General features: G+C 37.0%; 2 protein-coding genes and 1 non-coding gene across 9 annotated transcripts; 1 reads left to right on the forward strand and 2 right to left on the reverse strand.

Annotated features, from left to right (window-relative positions):
• The first annotated feature begins 80 nt into the window (after positions 1 to 80).
• LOC140787339 (calmodulin-interacting protein 111) lies at positions 81 to 10,288 on the forward strand. 5 transcript variants are annotated; one of them, XR_012108831.1, is made up of 13 exons: positions 81 to 485; positions 570 to 662; positions 732 to 1,639; positions 3,655 to 3,844; positions 4,706 to 4,913; positions 5,889 to 6,370; positions 6,959 to 7,385; positions 7,811 to 7,891; positions 8,012 to 8,202; positions 9,044 to 9,192; positions 9,361 to 9,425; positions 9,596 to 9,751; positions 9,835 to 10,288. XR_012108831.1 is itself a non-coding variant. In XM_073136223.1 (12 exons), exons 1-11 carry the CDS (start codon positions 189 to 191, stop codon positions 9,383 to 9,385), a joined length of 3,051 nt encoding a protein of 1,016 aa, XP_072992324.1. In that variant the 5' UTR covers positions 81 to 188; the 3' UTR covers positions 9,386 to 9,425; positions 9,596 to 10,288. The 5 variants fall into 5 exon arrangements, 2 of the variants coding, with proteins under 2 accessions (XP_072992324.1, XP_072992313.1); XR_012108832.1 differs by having other exon boundaries at positions 9,596 to 9,684; XR_012108828.1 differs by having other exon boundaries at positions 82 to 485; positions 9,531 to 9,684.
• Positions 10,289 to 10,718: 430 nt separating this feature from the next.
• Positions 10,719 to 16,298, reverse strand: LOC140787358 (uncharacterized). Of its 3 annotated transcripts, none has more exons than XR_012108834.1 (9): positions 16,145 to 16,298; positions 15,883 to 16,045; positions 14,842 to 14,952; positions 14,551 to 14,685; positions 14,006 to 14,110; positions 12,327 to 12,496; positions 12,142 to 12,241; positions 11,912 to 12,034; positions 10,719 to 11,229 (listed from the first exon to the last, which is right to left on the reverse strand). XR_012108834.1 is itself a non-coding variant. In XM_073136257.1 (9 exons), exons 1-8 carry the CDS (start codon positions 16,231 to 16,233, stop codon positions 11,975 to 11,977), a joined length of 933 nt encoding a protein of 310 aa, XP_072992358.1. In that variant the 5' UTR covers positions 16,234 to 16,298; the 3' UTR covers positions 10,719 to 11,229; positions 11,959 to 11,974. The 3 variants fall into 3 exon arrangements, 2 of the variants coding, with proteins under 2 accessions (XP_072992358.1, XP_072992345.1); XM_073136257.1 differs by having other exon boundaries at positions 11,959 to 12,034; XM_073136244.1 differs by lacking the exon at positions 11,912 to 12,034.
• A 61-nt stretch (positions 16,299 to 16,359) lies between these two features.
• On the reverse strand, positions 16,360 to 16,433 carry TRNAI-AAU (transfer RNA isoleucine (anticodon AAU)). The gene has a single exon. It is a non-coding gene; the product is annotated as a tRNA-Ile (tRNA).
• Positions 16,434 to 16,548: the final 115 nt, after the last annotated feature.

Consider the following 16,548-nt stretch of genomic DNA (forward strand, 5'->3'; position numbering starts at 1 on the left):
CCAAAATGTGTCAAAATCGAAAACAATATTCTGACTACATCTCTCTTCCTTCTTTCTGTTGCCGACTTCTTTCATTAGTTTTGGTGTTTGGATGAAAAGAAACTGGACATAGTGCCGATTTCCATCGGTAAGTCGTCCAAGAATTGCTACCGGGAAAGAGAGAGAGAAAGCTAGAGGCGGCGGCGAAAATGCCTTCGAAAGCAAAGAAGGCCGGGAGAGCCGCTTCGATCGACCGCTCCCTTACCCCTCGAACCCCTTCGACTCCTACCCGAGAGCCGTCGGAGAACTCCGCAGCCGTCGAATCCATCCACCGCCGCCTCCTTTCCTCCGCCCCTGCAAAGTACCCCGCTCTCATCTCCGCCGCCGCCTTCTACGGCGCGATCTCCGAGGCGGATTCATCGCCCTTCAATGGCAACCACGCCAGGGTTTGGCTTTCCGATTCTGCCATGGTCTCCTCCTCCCTCCGCCCCGGCTCCCTCGTCTCGGTAGTCATTTATCTACTCAGGAATTTCGTTTCTTTTTCTGGAATCTATCCGCTTTCACTTCTCTTATTCTGCTGCTTTCGATAGGTATCCCTCGCTACTCGTCTCGGTTTCGATGCCGACGATATTACGGAATCAGGGAGTTACTTCGCAATCGCGACAGTTTTCCCCTCTCGCAAGGTAATTATGGAGAATTCTTAAGAGAATATATTGAGTTCACATAACTATAGCTGGATTGATCTCTATTAGGTTATTAAGAATAGCGTAAGGATATCGTGGGCCGTTTCGTGTGCTATGGGGTTCCCGGCGATTGGTACAGCTTTGTTCATATGCCCTCTATCTGTATCCGATCGACCGACAGAGGTTGACGATGATAGCTTGTTGCGCTTGTTCAAGTGCAAGGATCTTTACCTTAGTCTGGTTCCACCAAAGGGTGGATGTGTTCTTAATGATTCATCGGATTTAATCTGTGTTGAAGTTGGAAGCGGAAAGGTTGCGTCACCAAAGACTCCTGCTGCTACTCCCTGGAATTCGAGCGAGTCTGGAGATGTTGTGCCATGCGTGGATTCCTCTACCAGCTTGGATGACTCTGCTGTTAGATTGGTGCTGGCAGATGATAAAATAAAGGAATTACTCCAGATATATGCTTCACGGTGGCTCTATGGAAGACAACTGCTGAAAGGGAACTTTGTGAGTCTCCCTATATGTGGACAGATGTGTGTTTTTCTTGTAGAGGGTGCAGAAATCATCTCAGGGGACTGCTTTGCTCAAGATCTGATATCAGAGAAACGTGATCCTTTGCTGCACGAGGTTCAGGTATCTGGTAGTCTTGACCAAGCGGGTGCTGCTTTCCTAGTGGACATTAAGACTAAAGTGCATCTCTTGAGTTCCGACCTTTTGGCTGGAGGGATGTCATCTAAGGCATCAGTTGCATCAAACAACGATATAGTGGAGAAGGAAGCTAATGATGTTACAATCGCTGGTTGTGTATCGAAAGAATATGTAGCACTGAAGCAAATAATTTCATCATTGGATACTGCCGAATCTTTGCCAAGGGTTTCATTCTCAACACCAATCTTGGGTGGCTTAGCCAAAGAATTTGAGGCATTGAAGGAAATTATTTCATTTTCTTTGTCCAGCAATGATCCTTTTTTATGGTTTGCGCTCTCAACACCTATATAACAAATTCCTTAAAATTATTGAAGTTGTTTCTTGCTGCTTATTTCCTTCTTTCACCACTGTTGTACTTTTGTAGCTTTTTGTTATTGTTATTACCTAATTATATGCATTATGGTGAAGCAAATGTGATCTTGATTGTTCATGAGTTAGGTTGTAGTTTCCCTTACATGAAAAATCTGAGTAGTAATTCCTTGAAGGTTATTTTGTGGATCTTTGTAGCATAAGACTTATCATTGTCATCATTCAAACATGTCCAAAAGAGTACGGAAAAATATGTTGAGACTTGGGAGGCGCATAATGTTGGCAGGCATGTCTAGTTTCAATAGTATCTCAGGTCCTCACATTGCAATTTTTAGTTATGTTGCTTAAGATAATCGGATCAATTTTTTCCAAAGAAGATTTTTCAGTTGTGATTGCTGCATATATGAACTTCTAGTTAAAGAACTACAAGTTTCACTTGATGATTAGTTTAGTTGTTTGTTATGTTCTGTGTAAGTATTCTTTACAAGTATTACCTGAAGGTATATTGGAAAGAGTTGTTTGATTTCCTTTCTGAAGATTTCTTCATCTTAGTGAGAGTGTGAGACATGTCTCATCACCTTTTGGACTTGAATTTGCTTTAAATAATTTGCTGCTCTTCTAACTGTTATTATCTGGCTGAATGTAAGTCGAAATGTTGCATATGTTATGCATTATTAGTCCATTAATTTTGTATTTTTGGATTGTTATTGAATAGCATGCCAACTTTTCATCTCAGTATGATAGGCTTATTTAGAGACATTCATTATTCCTGCGAAGCTTTTCAATCTAGAAGAATGCCATTAAGATGAGGATATATGTGTCCACATATAATGGGTAGATATTTTGCATCAACTAGAGTACAGTTGCCAAATGCTTTTACAATCACATGTTGTTCATTGAAGTCCCGCTCAGAAAAGATTTGTCTTGGCAGAAAATGATCTCATCTGCTTTGATGAGATCCATTGGTAGCCTATTGAAATTGATGAGTTCCAAATTTCAACATGAACCCTTAAAGAGTCCAAATCTGTTTCTCAACCCTCATTTTACAAAATCCTCTCTCTCTCTCTCTCTCTCTCTCTATATATATATATATATATATATATATAGGACCAAAAATGTGTTTTACATTAGCAACATTAGACTGGAGCCTCTTGAAGGTTTACAAGTATACCTTATTTTATACTCTCTATGTTATAATTTTTCCTTTGATACACACAAAAGATTTCAATTCCTTCATGAGGAATTTTTTGTGTTCTAAAAGTAAGACACTTCATATCTTAGTGACATAAATTATTATATGGCCTATCATGTAAGTATGAAAAAAAAAACAGTACCATAATCTTTTTTTTTCACTTTTTAAATTTGTATGTATTTCTGTAGGCGTTACATGAAAATCAACGACACAACGTACCAATAGCATTTTCGTCAATTTATTCAATGGGTTGCATATAGAAACTTGGTATTATTAATCTATAATCTATGTTTCGTACTCTTTTCAGCCTCTTGGATAGAAAATAAAATTGTTGGCAATCTAGTACTTATGTTGAGTCTCTTGCATTTATAAAATGGAAAAACATATCGTTTACATCATCCTTTCATGAATTTGACTAACTACAGATCATTATGACATCGTTGATATCTGCTAATGTTTGGAGTCTCTCATCTTTGAGTCCACTTCCTGCATCTTCCTTTGCTCACAAGGCCAAAGTCTTTCAAGTTGCCTATATATTTGAAAGAAGCAAATTTTGATTTATTGGGAGGCAGCATCTCTGATCAGTTTTAAATTCCTAGCCTGTCAAGTAATGAAATGCACAATTGGATTCCTTGAGAAAGTTATTAAATATTTTGACTGCATGATTTACCAAGAGGCCACATGGCCGTTATCATTCTGCAATTTGATTGTTATTACATAAAAATAATAATTCTCTTGATTGTGCACTGTTTTACATTGATCATCATAGAAATATGTCAGGTACAAGGGAGTGCTTCTTCATGGTCCACCTGGCACAGGAAAGACGTCATTGGCATCTTTATGTGCTCATGATGCTGGAGCCAGATTTTTTTCCATCAGTGGACCTGAAACCATTAGTCAGTACTATGGAGAAAGTGAGCGAGCCTTGCATGATTTTTTTGATTCCGCGAGGAGAAATGCACCTGCTGTGGTAAGATTTTTTTTCCTTCTACGCTGCCCTTTTTGTGTTCTTTTTCATATTAGCAACATGCTTAATGATAATGCTATCTTGGAAGTTCTTTTTCAGTTGGATATTGTTGCATGCCTTTGTCATTGTTTGAAGTGCTCGAGCAATTGTGAAGAATGTCTTTTAATTTGCATAAGGCATATATGATTGATTGGTAGCCATAGCCAACAACTTTTCTGGGACAATAAACATTCTTCTGATAATTCTCTTCGGAAAAGTTAAACCTGGAAGATGAATCTAATGCATGTACTCATGTCGGTCAAAGCTGACCTTTTCTCTTTAAACTGTAGTCTACACAAAGATCCACCAGTAGTAAGTCATATGGAATTTTGCGTATATACATTTTATATCTGTCTTACATTCTATTGGAGTAAACGCTTCAGTTATGATGATAACAACAGTTCATTTAGTTATTTTGTTGAACATAGAACATAGAATAATTTGAAAAGGTGTTGTTTGTCTTGTTATGCCTTTAAAGTTACTACATAGATTTCTTTTTTATAGGACCTCTCTTTTGGAGATACATTGTTTAACTACCTTGTTATTCTGTAAATAGTGTATCATAAATTCAGAATAAAGATCATTTGAATGACTGAAAAGTGTAATTCTCATTCTGGTATGTATACTTTCTTGATTGGAAATTTTTTATTTACAGGCTACTAAAATTATGCTTTACTCTTTTGACCTCTGGGTTATTTGCTTGTCATAAGGATTTAGAATGGATAATTAAGATATTTATAGATTTCTTCCTTCTTCAAAGCAGTACAATGAGTTGGCAAAACAGTTTTATGAACATGCAACATTGATAGCTTTGTTGTTTTCAAGATATTTATTGATGAGTTGGATGCCATTGCTCCATCAAGAAAAGATGGGGGCGAAGAGTTATCTTATAGAATGGTTGCAACTCTATTGAAGTTGATGGATGAGATAAGTAGAACTGATCACATACTTGTACTAGCTGCTACAAATCGACCTGACAGCATTGATCCTGCCTTAAGACGTCCTGGAAGATTTGATCAAGAAATGGAAATAGGTACTTTCATGCATCTATGTTGCTTCTTTCTTGAAATTGTCATCTAACTAGGCTTGTAGAGTGGTATACATACGGATAAAAGATCACTTCACTCAGAATTTATTTTGATAAGATTTGTTGGATTGTTATGTCCCAGTCATATCTGACAATAAAACATAGAGAATCATGACTATGTTGGTAGAAAAACAAGATATAATGCATTTTTTGTCTACATTTTTGAGATATCAAGTGATTTGTTTTATCTCTTTATTTAGACTTGAGATCCTTTTTGCACAGTTTTTCTGGTTCTCTGTGTTTTGATGCAATTTGGACTCAACATAAGGCATATGCATATATTTGTAAATGAACTTTCTAGTTGCTTATATGTTGTTGCAAATCTGCATATTGATTTGTAATGAAACTTCATCTTCACTTTATGATGTTTAAATTCTTTAATATTCACATGGTAATGGAAGCTTTTGGATTTATTTGGTTAAATAACACTTAACCATTAGTGCCATTGAGAAACTGTTGGAGGATGTAGAATTTGAAGCTGTTCTAAAGATGACAATAGTACATATTTCAGAAAAACTATTCTTGAAAATTTAAAACAAATATGTTGTCTTTTATGTATCTCCTGTATATATCATCTAAACAGTAGTGTAAAAGATCTTATCTGTATGTTGTAATAAGATCTTATAGTTATGACATATCCAGACATCTTATTTACTTTGTTTTATTTGTAATAGTAATTAGATATAATAGACTAAAAGATTGATATCTTTTCTCCTATTGATAATCATCTAACTGATTAATTTTGTGTGCTATTTATATGTTGTAATTTGCAATTGACTTCAAGATTGTACTAAGTACCATGTGTGGTTTGTTGTTTATTTCTATTAAATCATTACAGTTTTCTGCAACATATGTATATAGACTGGGATATTCAAGTTGATGAATGATTGCTCACCACTATACTTCTTTGCTGATTTGCAGGTGTACCATCCCCTGCACAGAGGTTGGAAATACTTTTCATCCTTTTAAGTGCAATGGATCACTCACTCAAGATGACTGAGCTTCAATCTCTGGCTTCTGCAACTCATGGATTTGTAGGTGCTGATCTAGCTGCACTTTGCAATGAAGCTGCAATGACTACTCTTCGCCGTCACATAAAGGCAAAAGCAGGAGAAAATTATGGAGAACCAACTTCAAAACCTGATGGATGTGGAGTTCATATGCATCCAGTTGATGTTCACAACATGGAGGATGGGACATCTGTGGACCAAATAGGTTCTTTGTCATCATCGCTCACAAAATTGACCGTGTCATCAATGGATCTTCCCTCTGGTAATTTTCAAAGATCCCTAGAAATTATGCCCCATAAATCTCATGAAATAAAAGAAGAAATGCAGCTCAAAGTGACCATTGAAGATTTTGAGAAGGCCAAAATGAAAGTGAGGCCCAGTGCCATGCGTGAGGTACTTTCTCTTCTCATCATTTTTAGCTATAATGGTCTATGTTTTTCTTTCCATATTGTGTATCTCTGATGCTAGTTAGTCTCTTAATTTGGCATTTGTATTGGTGCTGCCTGTTATTAGATTTAAACTTCTCTGAGTTGTTTTTTGTTCCTTTGTCAGAGACCTTATGCTCCACTTTCTAGTTTCTTCATGATTTTCCATGAGAATCCAATAATCTTTCTTACCTAATATTTGATTAATGGACATTGGCGATGCTTTTCCACTGGAGGAACTTGCTTGGAGACATCATTAGGCCATCAATTTGAGTGCTGCCTGATGAACAAGCTGCAGATCAAGTTTCATGCACATGAACCAGATCATGAAAAATTAACATGATCATTACCCTTTTGGATTGTTCTGACTTACAATCTACAGTATTTTTGCTTGAATCCTTCTGCCATTGATGTTTTTGCAGATATTTATCTCTCCAGCATTAGGTGCTTGTATTGTTTTTAACTTTTAAGTATATTTATGATAATTCACTTAATGTATGCTTACACCTGAGATTGTTAAAGATAAACTTAATAGGAGGACTTTTTCCATCATCAGGTAATGCTTGAGCTTCCAAAGGTTCACTGGGTAGATGTAGGTGGTCAAGAGAAGGTCAAGGAGCAGCTGAAGGAAATAGTTCAGTTGCCACAGGAATGCCCTGAAGCCTTTGAGCGTGTAGGGGTTAGCCCTCCAAGAACAGCACTGCTGATTGGCCCTCCAGGTTGTAGTAAGACCTTGATGGCCCGTGCAGTGGCTTCTGAAGCAAGACTGAACTTCCTAGCAGTGAAAGGCCCTGAACTTTTCAGTAAATGGGTTGGGGAATCTGAAAAGGCACTGAAATCGTTGTTTGCAAAGGCCCGAGCTAATTCTCCATCAATTATATTCTTTGATGAAATAGATGGACTAGCAGTCGTTCGCGGACATGAAAAGGATGGCACGTCTGTTGGTGACAGGGTCCTTGCTCAGTTGCTAGTAGAAATGGATGGTAAGTATAGTATTGCTTCATGAAGAATTATTAGTACATGAAGGTTCTGAAATTAGTCTGAGCAGTCAGCCAAGGAAGAACATTTACACTGTCATGTCTCTGGAAACTTGTGTTAATATATATTATGACATAAGAGTATCACTTTTCAAAAATTCAATTTTATTCCAAGGAACAAATAAATAGTATCTGCAAAATAAGAAGTGAACTCATATTAGCTAAGAAATGAAATTAAATCTGCATTGCTGTTACAAAACTTCTTATGTTCTATCCGCAAGCTGAATTAAATGGCCATGCAGAGAATTAGAAGATCAATGACATAGTTATCTTACTTACAGAAGTAGGATTATATTAAATATTTATTTTGATTGGACTTATGTATGTGGTTCAATTTTGGGGATATCCTCAGCTGAATATGGTTGATACAGGTTTGGACCAAGGAGCTGGTGTCACAGTTATTGCTGCCACAAATCGTCCTGATAAAATTGATCATGCTCTTCTAAGACCAGGTTTATCTTGTTTGTAATAAGCATACTTGCTGCTGTTGAATCCATGACATCCGTCTATCTTCATTCTGCAACCGAGAATACCTTGCTTGTAGATTGATAGATATGTACTTGTTTTGTCAGGCCGGTTTGACAGGTTGATAGATGTCCAACCACCGGATGAAAATGATCGTAAACATATATTCCGTATTCATATGCGAGGCATGCCCTGCAACTCTGATGTCAATGAGAAGGACCTTGCTGTTCTTACTAAAGGCTATACTGGCGCAGATATAAAATTAGTATGCAGGGAAGCAGCTATCGCAGCACTAGAAGTACGTCACACAATTCACATTTGTTTATTATTCATGTGAATGTTGCCTAGAACTATCATAATGTATTTATCATAGAAAATATTTATCATGGAATCAGTTCCAGCCTTCAAGGACTTCAAAAGAGAGATTTAAGAAATAGTGAATAAACGGATATACATGTTAAACTTTTAGCTGCATATAAAGTTACCTATGGATACTATCTTGCTTTCTTTTGGTTCAAGGCTAGTTTCTTATTTTTTTAGCATGGATTTGGTTCCAGCCTTCACGGATTTCAAAAGACTTAAGGAAAGAATGAATAAAAGGATATACATGTTAAACTTTTAGCTGCATATAAAGTTACCTATGGATACTATCTTGCTTTCTTTTGGTTCCAGGCTAGGTTCTTATTTACATCTGTCGTATAAAAATCTTGTACAAGATTGTCTTTAATTACTTTACTTGGGCTTTTCCATATTATTTTGAGTTTGCATATGGTACCTTCTTATTTGTTATGTTCTACTGTTGCCTGAATTTCTCCAATCACTGTTTTTTTTAACATGATTTATCATTCTTTGAACACTCAAAATATGCTGCAATTTTTCTGTCTTTGTGATCTTTTGTTGTTTGCCATTGCCTTCGGATTTCAGGGTGTCATTCTAGTTTTACATCTCCAGGCATCTTTTATTGCCTTGCTCTCTTATAGATACTTATTTCTTTCAATCAGATCTGAGTGTATGTACACTTCTCCTTTCCCGCTTAAAACCTGGCATCAATTATGCTAAGAACAAATGCTCAAGAAAATACATGCAATCATCATCATTCTTATTATATAAATTTGTTCATGGATGACTAAAACTTACAGGAGAGCTTACAAATATCTCAAGTATCTATGAGACATTTTTACATCGCAATCAAGAGAGTACAACCATCAGATCTCCAATTCTTCCAGGAACTTGCTACACAGTATCGGAGGGTTGTTTATAGTGCAGTTGGAGATAAACAAGCACCATGGTAACTTTCACCATCTTTTCTGACCTTGTCATGAGAGGTTTTGCGAAAGTTTGTCAGGAGAATTTTTCTTTCGCCGTTTTCTCCCATCACCAATTTTCTTTTGTCAATTGTAAATAGAATTCTATCAGATACCATATGTTCAGAAACTAATTGTTTGCTCATTTAAAGGTTTAAATTGGAGGACAGTATCTGATGCTGCACTGTACCCATTTATCTTTTGAAAATGATAGATTGTAAGTCTGCTGTCTAGCATTCCATTAACTTTGTCGTTAAGTTTCTCTAAGCTAGTTATACATATCCTTATTCCATTCTGGCTATCACTATTATGTTTTCTTTAGGTTCCCTCTAGTTTGGAGACTGCTGTGGAGACCGTCAAATTAATGTCTCTCTAATTTATGAACAGACTCAAGCCGAAGCAAGTTGATGACTCTGCAACATGGCTATATTGCTGAAATCCTTGTAGTTGAAGCAAAAATGCATCTCCTATCTGCTGTAAACCATGTTTACCTTTTTAACTATACCAATTTGCTGAAGAGCACATCATCCCATCTATCAATTGGTTGTCAAACTATGATATCCCCTGTTCAACCAGCTGTTTATGGGTTTGCTGCCTTACACTCCGTTTTATCTGAAATACTTCAGGCAAACAAGATGGAAGCTGCAACCGGTATCGAGGGCTTTTGTTCTACTTTGGCCAGTGCGCTTTGGTCCTGCAACTTTTGAGTGTCAGATCATCTCGCCCCTATTTGACAATTGGTAAGGTAGTAAAAGCGGCATCTAGAGCTTTTGCTCTATTTTGGCCTGTGCGCTTTGGTCCTGCAAGTTTGAGTGGTAGATCATCTATGGCTCGCCCCTATTCGACAATTGGTGAAGTACTAAAGTGTGTTGGTGGAAGTCGCGGGTGAAGTTGGGTTTACCATGAGTACAAGTGTGCATGCATTCTAGTTTGATTCAGATATTTACTAATAGGTGCTCAGATGTTTAGTGATTGTATTGCCTTTTTTATGTCGAGCATAATGGATTGATTACCTTTGGCATTTTGAACATTAGGCTGCCTTACTTTATTGCTATTTAATTAAGGAGAGTAATTTTGTCACATGTTCTTTCAAGATGTTGAAGACCTGAAGGGTTCTTTCTATCCTTGGAGAGTCAAACAGGAGGGATCCTAGCGTTCCCATCAAAGTGCCCAATCGACACTGGTTCTTTCTTACAGACCTGCAACTTTTCAGCGTATGTGACTCGTAAAGACAAATAAGACTACGCTGTGAATTGTGAAGTGGATCATACTATTTACAAAGTTATTTTAAATGTTTGATGTCTGAATAGAAAATATGGTCTGCTCTCTAGGCTAGTGCATATAACGCATGCGCACAAATTATGCAGGAGAGAAATGAACTGAAGCAGGAGTTCCGACGGATTGGAAACTAGGGCAAAATCATTTGATACGCACATGCAAGCAAGAAGACCAATCATATGAAAGTTGCAAAAGTATGACAGCCTCGAGAGAATCTAGATGGAGCCACTAGTAATGAAATAAGAGAATTGTTTCTTTCCCTCTGCTATATACCACATTCAGTAATGCAAACAAATTTGGGCAGTTAGACCGTTGACAATATTGTTCTAGCATTTACAACATCTTATATGAACGAGCAAAAATTTGGCACCTTCACGAGTAGAAGAGAAATCGGTGTCAATGAAGGACAATGTACTCGTTTGTGAGGAGAAACTCACAAGCATGCCTATGTCAGCTGCAGAAAAGGGACGAGATGCATGGAAGATTAGGGGTACCAAGCATCAGATACGAAGATCTTCTATGTCAGTTAACAGGCTTGCTCCACCAGCCGATCTTTGTTCAGAAAGGTTAATGACTAACTGGCCACAAGCACCACTTATATCTTGACCCATCTGCTGGCGAACTGTTGTTCTGATATTATAGATACCTCTCAAGACTTTTTGGAACCTTGCCACGTTCTGATCAGTGCTACTTTTGAAACAACTTGAAGTACCAATTGGGTTGAAAGGTATCAAGTTCACGACCTGCTTTCATCAAAGTCAGAACTGGAGTGAACAATATAGACAATTTTGTGAAATAATATGCACTGGAATTTAGACAATATTTACACAACCTAGAATCCAGAGAATAATTACAGCTCTGAATACTTGGACAAGATAATATCAGATTCATATGTGCAGGCTTATTAAGTGTGTTAACATACGAATGTATGAAAACAGTGAGGCCATATTTCAACAAAATGATGATGCAAGTTGGAGGTCAATACTAAGGGTAGAACAAAGTTGTAACGTCTTTCATTCCCATGACTGAGGGAAAGTAATGCTCGTGATCCTTGTATAGGATATCGACGCAGAAGTTTGGCAAACTTTGGATTATATTTTCTTGTATCCTAACAGGTGTCAATATTTTATGCAATCAAAATCAAGATCCTCTCAAGCCAAAGGCCGCCTAACTTCACTGAAGCATAGCACCTAAGTGACATGGGACAAAGTTTGACTGTTTGAGTTTAATCAGAAAAGTGTTCTAACGACGGCACTATTATCCATGTAAAAATAAACCCTAAATAATGAAAAAGATCTCTTAAACAAGTTCTTTGACATTAATATTCACTATTTGGCAGAAGCAAGTCTGAAAGGCCCTAACTCTTGCAATTTCAAATTTAATTTATGCAGAAAGTAACAGATTACTGCCCTGCAGTGCATTTACCTGAAAATTGGATCCATCATAACAAGTTTTGTTTAAGTTCAACTTACAAAATAAATATCTTAATCATGTCAGAATTTGCCCAGTCGTTCCTTCTTTTTTTAGTTTACTTATTATCCAAAGAGCCTACATTACACAACAAAAATGATGAGTATACTTATTATCACCATAAAATTAGATCAAATTCTGCAAGTAAACTGTAGAAAGAAAGCAATTGTAAAATAAATGCTTACCACTTTAAGCATTTCTAGAAGTCTGCCAAGCTGGTGAGCGTGCTGTTCCTGGTCATTGACTCCATCAAGCATGATATATTCAATGAAGATATTTTGGTCACTGCAATAAAGTTTAATAATGTTCCACCACATTACAGAACTCACAAACTCACTAGATCGTAAAGGCCATTTTTTCTAGCTCTCACCTCTTGTTTTGATAGCCTTGTAATGCTTCCATGAGTTTTCCTAGAGGAAAAGCTCGAGCCGCAGGCATTATCTGACAGCGTATATCCTGATCAGGAGCATGCAGTGACACAGCTAGATTTACATTTGGAAGGTCATCATGGAGCTTGTTGATTGCATGAATGATACCAACCTACAGAAAATCTCAGAAAATATTACCTTTTTGATTGAAGAAAACTGCGATAATACATTTCATGTATTTTGCTATTGCAAGTAATACTCACCAGCTAGGTACAGTTAAATCCTTTAATAAAGACAAGCATGAAAACAGATGTGTGTAATGCAACGGCTGGAGCACTAGTCATTCATCAATACCTTGCCATTTATGTGAGACGAAATGCTCAATGGCATTTTCAATTGTCACTGCTTGGCATCTCTTTTGCTACCAAAGTACCACCTAGTTGGGCCAGCGCCAATACTTTCTAAATTTCATCAATTTTTTTGTCAAAAAATTGCATCAATTTTTCAAGTTTATCTTCAAATACAAGTGGTTGTGTGTCGATAAATAGAAACGGTTAATGAGCACAATAATACATAAAGAAAGAGTTCTCCCAACAAATTTAGAGTGACTTTTTTCTTTCATGTATCTGGAGAGAAATTGTTTAGATCAAACTTGAAAGGATGAGACCCGACAGGATAGGAGAAAAAAATAATACCGACTCTTTTCCAGTTTCCACTATTGTCAGAAATAATCATGCTGATGAGGATGCCCATCAAAAAAATTTATTTGAGTCCATGCTTCACATGTGTAATGGAAGTCATAAGAAAGTCGGAACAGCTTTGTTTTGAGTTGAACTGATAAAATACCAGATTTGAAGGGATGAAACCATAAATGTTGGATAGAACATATTATTTGTTTAGAGAATGATATTGTGTCTATAAAGCTTATCCAATCTGCAAGACAAGTGTGGTAAGGAAATTTCTAACGGAACTAGCTACGGTCAGCATAGGTTGTCTGGACAATAAGGCAGCAGAGAGGCTTAAGGACAGATGAATAATGGAGTGCTTAGGGCAATACTCTGTCTGGTAATATAGGCATATATCGACTTTTATGATTTCATATGTAGACCCAAGGAAGATTCAGTTCTCACCAGAAATTAATAGAGAGAAACATTGAAAAGTTAAAATAATACAATCAAGCTTGACAAAGACTAGAGGAAGCTCTGAAGGTAAAAAGAATAAAATCACTGATTTATTGTGAAGAGAACAAAAGAAAAGAGGCCACAAGATAACTGTTAACAAGTAAAAAACCGAAGAAAAAATTGGCATAAAACCAAAGTGAATCCATGATATGTCAAAATAAAAAATGATTAGATACACACTTCGTTTTAATACAATTAAGTATTACCGATTACCAACTAGAAAAAATGGAAAAATAGCTTTTTCTTAGCATGTTCAGATGTTCAACTAATCTGCCTATCCCATGACATACTTGCAGTTGGAAGAGGAAAAAAAACAAATCCAAATAGATAATCTACATTCATCATTGTATACATAATTGGTGTATCAACATATTTGCATCCACAAAAGAAACAAAAATATAGCAGCTAAAAATATAATTAACAAGAAAAAGTAGTCCTCCAAAAGTATTCTTGAAAATACAGAATAGCTAATTGCCACAAACTCAGTTTATGATACCTACAGTTGATACAGTAATTCTCTTAGGTGACAGTTGAAATGGGAATTCAGTCATGATTTGGATGGCTTCCACTAAAGCAGAATAATTGTTCAATGGCTCTCCCATTCCCTGCATGTTCATTACAAAAAACTTAACTTATCAGGCATGATGAGAAGGCATTGATTAGTGGGAATATCATCACATTAAATGCATCTGTCATCCTACATCCGTGTAATTCTCAAAAGTGTTTATCAGCAAAATTTGTTAATTGCAGCCTTGCAGGTGTTCACTGAAGAGCATAAAATTGTTGGAGAACAACAATTACAGTCTCACAAGGGTGTATCCTTCTTATAAATCAGGCCTCTAAGCTAAAAAAGGGCATACCAAAGCACAAACTCCTCCAGGAACAACTCCAAGATATGAAAAGAAAAGAGAACATAGTATCTAAGTCTAATTACTGAGATATATTGGATGATAGCACAACTGTTTATTATTCTTATAAGATCTTAAAGAGTCAGTAAGCTAGGATGACGTACAATAGAAAAAGAAGTCAACCATAAGAAAATTACCATGAAAACGACATTCCTGATATGTGAAAATTGATTTGCATGGACTAGCTGTTCGACAATTTCTCCAGATGACAAATTGCTCTTAAATCCCATGCTCCCAGTAGCGCAGAATTTACAACCCATCTTGCAACCAACCTGAATAATATTTTAAAGTTTAATTATAAAGTGGAAAGGGCGAATCACATCTCTAACCCATAAGTAGAAGCAGTAGAAAATTCAAAGCCCAAACATGGGGAAAATTCTCCCACCTATTAAAATAGTTACTCTAAAGAACAAAGAAAATTATTATACCTGTGATGAGACACATAGAGTTGATCTTACACCCCCTGAACGAGGTTTCCCATTATACTTCCCTAGTCGTGTGTCATATCTCATGATTACAGCTTCTACAGAAGTGCCATTCTGGATACATAGAATCAGAAAACATAATAATTCCATTCATGTAACAGTCACAACAGCACAATAATTGAAATGTTCAAACAAAGGAAGAGTAGAACCAAGAAAAGTTATTGATAAGTTGTGACTCGTTATGCAACTAAATACGAACAAGGAACCATATCAAGTCAGATTTGTTATCAGCATATAGAACTCAAGGCTCATCCCAACAATTTACATTGACCATCTGGGTATATGCAAGCTTAGCAGAAATGACCTGACATTCATAGTGTATTCTTGGCTTATGCATTCAAAAGGCAAGGGCTTTGTACTGGTTAACTCTAGGGCACTAAATTTAACTTGCTCTTGTCAAGCAATCTATTGAAGGAGCAGAGCAGTTCAATAGTACAACTTCAGGAGTCGCAGATCATCCACAACAGTGAAAAGTGCACGCTTTTTAAGTAACATTAAAATTCGTTGCTAAGATTGGATTATAACAGAACAATAATCAGTAATACAGATGTTATTTAACAAGTGTCGTTATGTACTTAAAAACTTATCAGTTAATACAGCATTCCTGCAAACATAATTTGCTGGTATGTACATTTCAATTAGCACGTTCCCAATCAACATGTTAGTCACTATTGTCACGGATTGTAGACGCAATTCCTTAGTTCATAATACCTAGCAATACCGTGGCCATTCAATCAACATAGCCAACCAAAAGGCAGGAAACTCAACGGACTTTGCAAGTAAACTTTAAAATCAGCCTAGGAGACTAAGGAATATACTTAGATTCACCAAAAAGAACAGTTCCCGATTAGGATCTCACTGCAATCTCAAACAAACAAGAACGAAGAGTAACAGAATGGAGCATTCGTGTAAAATAGATCTAATACAGGCAGTAGAACCACATCAGAACATCCCAAATAACGAAAGAGAAACCCTAGGGAGTACCTGAAGGCGTATGAGAAGCTTGGTGGTGACCCGATCCTTGGACTCGATAGACGAGATGAGGGAGGAGGTCATGGATCGGAACTTGGAGCGGAGGAGGGTGTAGGCGGATGAAGGCAGAGAAGGGACGTCGTCGAGGTCGCAGCCAGGATTTTGGAGCACATGCCTGAGACCGCCGTTATTGCAAGAAGAGACCCTAGGTCAAGAGATCGAGAGAGAGAGAGAGAGAGAGAGAGAGAGAGAGAGAGAGAGAGAGGTATAGTACTTCCAGATAATGGGGATAAACCGAGGGCTTATTCCGGCGTTATCGAACTCGGTTCTGAGTGCTCCGCGGTCGAAGACGGAGCGCGCCATATAAAGAGAAAATGGAAGGCAGCAAGAAGCAAGGTCTCAGTTGGAGAGGGACCGAAATATATCGCCTGTGGAAATTGCAATGAAGATAAATTTGAGGCCTAAGGTATGATAAAAATAAAATTTATCTGGCCCATGCAGGTCTCGAACCTGCGACCTTCGCGTTATTAGCACGACGCTCTAACCAACTGAGCTAATAGGCCATTTTTCTGTGTTTACATATCCAAAAGAAGAGCTACATTTCATGTATTCTCATTTGTATCTTTATATCCAGACTCTGGATTACAAAAATACAAATAGATGTGCATTTCATTGGGA

Source organism: Typha latifolia, chromosome 1 (assembly GCF_019914945.1).
Source record: "Typha latifolia isolate L0001 chromosome 1, TyphaL0001v2, whole genome shotgun sequence".
Classification (NCBI taxonomy): Eukaryota; Viridiplantae; Streptophyta; class Magnoliopsida; order Poales; family Typhaceae; genus Typha; species Typha latifolia.